General features: G+C 42.6%; 1 protein-coding gene across 1 annotated transcript; it reads left to right on the top strand.

Annotated features, from left to right (window-relative positions):
- Positions 1–1010: 1010 nt before the first annotated feature.
- Positions 1011–6953, top strand: pnp4b (purine nucleoside phosphorylase 4b). The gene is made up of 7 exons (XM_042490364.1): positions 1011–1077; positions 3283–3455; positions 3713–3816; positions 5326–5501; positions 5608–5798; positions 6041–6120; positions 6641–6953. Exons 1-7 carry the CDS (start codon positions 1055–1057, stop codon positions 6779–6781), a joined length of 888 nt encoding a protein of 295 aa, XP_042346298.1. The 5' UTR covers positions 1011–1054; the 3' UTR covers positions 6782–6953.
- Positions 6954–7066: the final 113 nt, after the last annotated feature.

Here is a 7066-nt window from a genome sequence, read left to right on the forward strand (position 1 = left end):
AAAAGTTCAATTTACAGATTTTATTTATGTCAACTTTTACTTCATTTAGATATTTAAAACTGAAGATTGATGCTTTCAAACTTTGAGTTTCATAACTTTTTCATGATTTACAATCATAATATTATTATTATATATATATATATATATATATATATATATATATATATATATATAGATAGAGAGAGAGAGAGAGAGAGAGAGAGAGATAGAGATAGATAGATAGATAGATAGATAGATAGATAGATGGATAGACTTAACCAAAACAAGGTAGAAAGAGCATATTACCCTGATTGCAGCTTCACTCCAAAGGCTGCCAGTCTTTTTCGGACTAGATTTTAATGTTCTCTAACTTGTTTTTAAAGCTCCTAATGCTGGGACTGCCCTACATTGCAAGCTCTCCATTGTGCAAATTTTTCTTCACGAGCCCTCAGATCTTCTGTTTTTGTTCCAAAATTAAGGAATACCTTCCAAAAGCTATAAAAGATGCAGCCCAGTGACTATTTATTTAGTCTGGCTTTTAATTAATTTAAATGTAATTATTATGTTATAATAAATCTCTCTGTTACTATTCCTCCTGGTTCATTCTTTATCTTCACATGAATATTATATATATATGATAATGCTGTCATGACTTGATGATTTCACGTCAGTTTGCTGATTCCCTTTTTTTGTAATGTTTGTCCAACCCTTTTCTAAGGGTAATTTAATTTGAATATTATAATATAATATAACATAAAATGATATAATATACAGTCATTATATATTGTGCTTTTACAGAATGTGTTATCTGTACCGCGCCCGTCATAATATACTGTGTGTACATTATCAGAGACTGTATACATATATACCTGAGTAGTTTGTGGAAGCCACCTACGAAACTTTAAACCTCGACTGTACAAACTGCAGAGGTCAAAGGTCACAGACACACAGAGTCAATGACCCCGACTGTATTTACAGGCTGTGATTCAACCAATCAGAGCAGAGCGACCTCTCACTGACTCTCTGCTGATCTCCGTCTTTTTCTTTTTCTTCCTCTCATGTCTGCAGGTGGACGATGCACACCAAAGGAAGTTCCTGGTAAGATCTCTCCTCACTTTCTGAAATTAATTATTTCATTTTTCTGTACTTCAACTTTGCCTGAGAATTTACTAATTCTTCTACTGTGCACTTCTACTGCATTATAATTATCTTCTAACTGCAGATGTTGTTGATATCCCATAAAAAGATTTGTACATAAACATAATTCATTTTCAAAATATGATGCAGTATTTTACTATGGAACTAATTAAAATCTGGCTTATATGTATTTATGAGTTTTATCAATATTTTGTGACCACTGAGAATTCTGGATCACAATTGGTTGGAACGTATAGTTTAACCTTTAGACATTGTTGGGCTTGTTACGCATAAAAAATTTTTAAACAATGCATTACTTGTTATTATTTTCAAAATTGATATTGTTATTTTCCATATTAATCTCTGCCAACAATATTTTAAGTTCTTCGTACAAAATTGATAACTACTTACTTTCACCTCCAAATTCAGACTTTGTATGAGCACCTGTGTGAATATCAGTGTGACCTCTGGTAAGCATAGCTAGATCTAGATAGCTTGTAAATGATTTTTAAATTTTTTTTACCTTGGCATCTTCTGTTGTGATTGGTATTTTTTGGAGATGGAGAGTCAATCGTGGAGATAGGCAACATTTAATCCGCCAAAAATCAGAAAATACATTTTTAACCTGAGGGAAAGGAAGGACTTTGGAGTTGTTGGTGGTCAGAAAGAAACTATGGGGTGTGGCCAAAGCAGATTTAGTGTATATACGGAGAATGTTAGTTTAGGAAGTTGTACAAGAACCAAGATTTAATATTCAATAAGCAGTTAGTAGGGAAGTGAGTGGAAGGAGGCTTAGTGATGGATAGAACTGGGTGCCATCTGCATTGTAGTGGAAGTCAATGCTGAATTTTCTTAAAACATGGCCAAGAGATAGAAGATAAATGACAAATTAAAGGGGACCAAAGACAAAACCCTGAGGAATACCACTAGTAACTGAAAAAGAGAGTAATCTGAAATTTTTAAGTCAGGCAAACTGAATGTAGGCAGACAGACAGATACGATCTAAACCAAGTAATCTGGTGACTTGTTTGTCGACTGATAGCATGAAACTTAATTTGTAATGAATTGTGTGCGTCCATGCTTTTCTACCTCCATCAGATAAATAGCAAATGTCCTTTTGATAATACCGTTATTGCCATACTTCCGTCTGTTGAACACCATCAGCGACTACTAATGACGTATCAGGGTCCTGAAAGGTTGTTCACTTTCATAGGGGAGGATTTCAACCACCACTATTTGTAATGGTGTCCGTCTGTTCTAAGGATGAGGGGTGGGGTAAAAATTAGGAATGGGACTGGGCCAAAATACCCACTCTCAGGATCATTCACTGAATAAATGAATGATTCAACAAAACCAACGTGACACCACAGTTATCAGAATCCAGGTGAGTACAGTTTTAATCTTCAGTTCAAGTTCTGATCTTTGAACCTGAGCTTCACTTTTAACCATTTCTTAAGTAAAATCTGCTGTCAGGTCACTTTTCTTGGTTTCCTCTGAAGATAAAAAGCTGTTAATGATCACTGAGGGGTCCTCGTGTTCAGTAATATCAGTACTTCAAGTGAAGAAAAACACGTCATCACAGTGAGATTAATTCACCTCGTTTCTAAAAACCTGTTTCAAGTTCATTTTTCTTTTTTGCATCTGGTTTCAGGATTCAGACATTCTGTTTTTGTTTACTTTATACCCCATACAAGATGAAGACAACCTGACAAAAGACAAAAGACAACCTGATAAACACAAAGAGATCCAACATTTACCATGATGCACCTGTCATCATTCAGGCTCAGTTATGCTCTCCACTGGGCAATGAGCTGACGCTGTATTGCAATGAGGAAACGTCTGATCATTTACACTCTGTACGGTAAAACGACATTCTCCCAAACCGTAGGGGGCAGTGTCTCAAAAACTCACGTCTACAGTACAGTTCTCTGCCCATCTGCGTCTGTGCAGTCATGGTGCATGCCCACCATATACATTAGGAATCGCCCCCATTCATGCGTATTATTTGTCCGCTAAGAAAATTTTGCTGCGTTCAAACAGAACTTTTGCTCACAACATGGGAGGTTATAAATTTGGAGCTCTCAGAAAATTTCAACTTCCAAGGTTGTGAATACTAAATCAGCGAGGTGTTCATAGTATGTCCTCCCCCTCTCCTCCTCCCCCCAGCTGCTGCTCATTTGAGCACTACAAACTGACCACTGAGTGGCTCCTGAACCACACGAGTCACCGTCCGAAGGTCGCCGTGATCTGTGGAACAGGACTCGGCCTTCTGGCTGACGGAGCCGCCAACAAACAGACCTTCAAGTACGAAGACATCCCTAACTTCCCCGTCAGCACAGGTGAGTCGGTCCCGCCCACTGCAGACTAAGGGGGGCGGAGCTTCTTCTTTCCTGCCTGCCTCCTTCTCTTCTGAAGCGTCGTTAGTTCTGATCATCAACCCTGAATATTGTTTTTTCTTTATATTGTCATGTAGCAGAACTCACCATGTGTTACAGAAAGACACACTCAGATTAATTTAACTATCGACAGCAGACTGTTTACGCTAATCTCTCTCACTCTGCCTACCACTGTCTCTCTCTCTCTCTCTCTCTCTCAGTTGCCGGTCATGAGGGCAGTCTGGTGTTTGGGACAATCGAGGACACTTCCTGCGTCTTCATGCAGGGTCACTTCCACCTGTACGAAGGTTACTCCCTCTGTCAGGTGAGTCCCCATCAGGTCCTGAAGTGACCGTTTCCCTCTGACCCTTCACTTAGGGGCCGTTTAGCCTACATGGCAAAACTTCTTGCATGAAATATTAAACTTTTGTTGCAGTTTGGCCTTTCGTTCACACAACAACAGGGTTTTCAGGTCCCAGAGTGTAATCTTTTTAGAAGCGCAACCCCTTCTGTCGCCGTTTAAAACTGACATCACGGCCGCACTTCACGCATGCGTGTGGTGAGATTTATAGTGAGGTATCACTGTTTTATGAGGCATTTTGAGGCATGAAGAGCGGTTGTTTTTTACAGAGACATCGCTGCACTTCCTGCCAGAACTGTGCCCCCCAAACCAGGTATTTCAAGCCAAAACATGATCTTTCAGGATCTCAAGGCGGTTCTAGTTTGGGCTCAGAATTGCATCTCTGCTCTTTGCAGATGATGTGGTTCTGTTGGTTTCATCACATTGTGACCTCCAGTATGCACTGGGGCAGTTTGCAGCTGAGTTTGAAGCAGTCAGGAAGAAAGTCAGCACCTTGAAATCTAAGGTCATGGTTCTCTGTCGAAAAATAGTGGATTGCCTCCTCTAGGTGAGGAGAGAGTTACTTCCCCAAGCAAAAGAGTTCAAGTATCTCAGGTCTTGTTCACGAGTGAGGGTACAATGGAGCGTGAGATGGGCATCTGCAGTGATGCGAACACTCTGCCGCACAATTTTGGTGAAGACGGACCTCAGCTGGAAGGCGAAGCTCGAAAGAATGAGATCGCAGATACAAACGGACCAAATGAGTTTCCTCTGTAAGGTGGCTGGGCTCAGCCTTGGAGATAACGTGAGGAGCTCACGCATCAGGAAGGAGCTCGGAGTACAGCGAGCAAAGCCGCTGCTTCTTCACTTTGAAAGGGGCCAATTGAGGTGGTTCGGGCCTTCTGTCAGAGGTATTCTGGGCACGTGCACCTGGTTGGAGGCCCTGGGGCAGACTCAGAACATGCTGGAGGGATTTTATATCTCATCTGGCCTGGGAACGCCTCGAGGTCCCCCAGGAGGAGCTGGAAAGTGTTGCTGGGGAGAGGGACGTCTGGAGTACGCTGCTCAGCCTGTTGCCCCCATGACCCCCAGATAAGAGGAAGAAAATGGATGGATGTTGGAAGGATGAACAGTCTTTTCCTAACCATAGCCAAGTGGGGTTTGTGCCTGAATCTAATAACATGTTAACCATAGCATTGATGAAACATCAAGAAACATAAAGTTTCAATGTACCCGCTGAATAAGAACTTGAAAATGCAACATATCTGCGGTTTGCAGAAGCAGTCAATGCAAACAATTTTCTGGCGATGGGGTTGCAACAGGTGATGTCCGCGGTTATTTGGACCCATATGAGGTTGCTCAACATCTGATCAGGATCCTCCTGGACTCGTCACTGTGGACAGGAAAAAGCTGTTGCTGACCCGAACCCACTGGAGCGTTTATCCTATCAAGACTATCTCATTGTTTACCTGTCTGTCTGTCTACCTGTCTCAGGTGACATTCCCTATTAGGATCTTTAAGCTGATGGGGGTGGAGTCTGTGCTGGTGACAAACGCCTCTGGAGGGATCTGTCCAGACTTTAAAGTCGGTGACATCATGATAATCAAAGATCACATCAACCTGCCGGGATTCGCCGGACAACACCCGCTGTGTGGACCCAACGACGAGCGGTGAGACAGGACTACAGACAGAGAGACAGGAAAAGACAGCGATGATTACATATGAGCCCGGACTATATTGGCATTAAAAATGTGACCTATCTGTCTGTGTCTGTAGTTTTGGGATCAGGTTCCCCTGTATGTCTGATGCGTACAGTAAGGATCTGAGGCGGCTGACGTTGGACGTGGGTGCCGAGCTCGGCTGCAGTGACTTCATCAGAGAGGGAGTTTACTGTATGGTGAGCGGACCGAACTTCGAAACCATCGCGGAGGCCAGAATGCTGCTGATCCTGGGCTGTGACTCTGTAGGTAAGACAGGAAGACAGGTGGACACACTGTCCTCAGTGACTGGTCAGCCTTCCTGGTAAATAAATGAGTCTTAACGAGCGTCATAAGTGATTAAACAAAGAGAGCAGTGATTGGCTCTGCTGTCGACACTGGGACCAGTTCGCAGAACGTCTTTGATCAATTATAGTGAAACCTTAATATGGTGAAAACGTTTGTTCTCATTCATTTCACACTCTCCTCCTCCTCCTCCTCCTCCTCCTCAGGTATGAGTACAGTTCCTGAAGTGACGGTGGCGAAGCACTGTGGACTCAGAGTTCTTGGTCTGTCCCTCATCACCAACATGGTCAGTATTAAAATGATAACAGTGGTGTCTGATACAAAAAAAGCACATTTGAATGGGCTTGTAACTTGAATGATGGCTGTGATGTGGCTGTTTGACAACTTTGATGTAGCTGTATGACGGCTGTAATGTGGCTGTATGAAGGCTGTGATATGGCTGTAAGACGGCTGTTTGATGGCTGTATGACGGCTGTAAGACGGCTGTTTGATGGCTGTGAGACTGCTGTGATGTGGCTGTATGAAGGCTGTGATATGGTTGTAAGACAGCTGTTTGATGGCTGTATGACGGCTGTTGACGGCTGTGATGTGGCTGTACGACGGCTGTGATGTGGCTGTTTGATGGCTGTATGACGGCTGTGATGTGGCTGTACGACGGCTGTGATGTGGCTGTACGACGGCTGTGATGTGGCTGTACGACGGCTGTGATGTGTCTGTATGATGGTTACAATGTAATGGTAATTTGGCTGTAAGACGGCTGCATTGTGGCTCTGTAATGGCACTGACCTGTCTGTGTTGCCCTGCAGGTGTCTCTGGATTACAGTCGGGAGGAGAAGGTTAACCATGAGGAGGTTCTTCAGACCAGTAAGATGAGGGCAGAGGTTCTGCAGAAACTTGTCACCATGCTGATCTCTCGCTGCCAGCAGCAGGGCATTAACACACACTGACAGACCCACAGAGAGGAGGACACCCCCACCCTCATCAGCGCTGCGTGATATCTGACTGTACTCGCTCTGTCAGTGTCGTCTTCTTAAACTGCAGTGAGTCTGTAACTCTGTTGTATCTTACGCTGCTGTTGTGTTTCAGCTCTTAAATTTACAATAAAACTCTGTTAAATGACTGAAGAACGGAAATGTTTTTATTTTATTTTGAATCAACTGTTTACACCTCTGTTATACTTTTATATTTTAATTTTTTATACTCAGTTCATTCATTTTAGAATCACTGTAATT

The sequence above is a fragment of the Plectropomus leopardus genome, chromosome 7 (genome assembly GCF_008729295.1).
Source record: "Plectropomus leopardus isolate mb chromosome 7, YSFRI_Pleo_2.0, whole genome shotgun sequence".
Lineage (NCBI taxonomy): Eukaryota > Metazoa > Chordata > Actinopteri > Perciformes > Serranidae > Plectropomus > Plectropomus leopardus.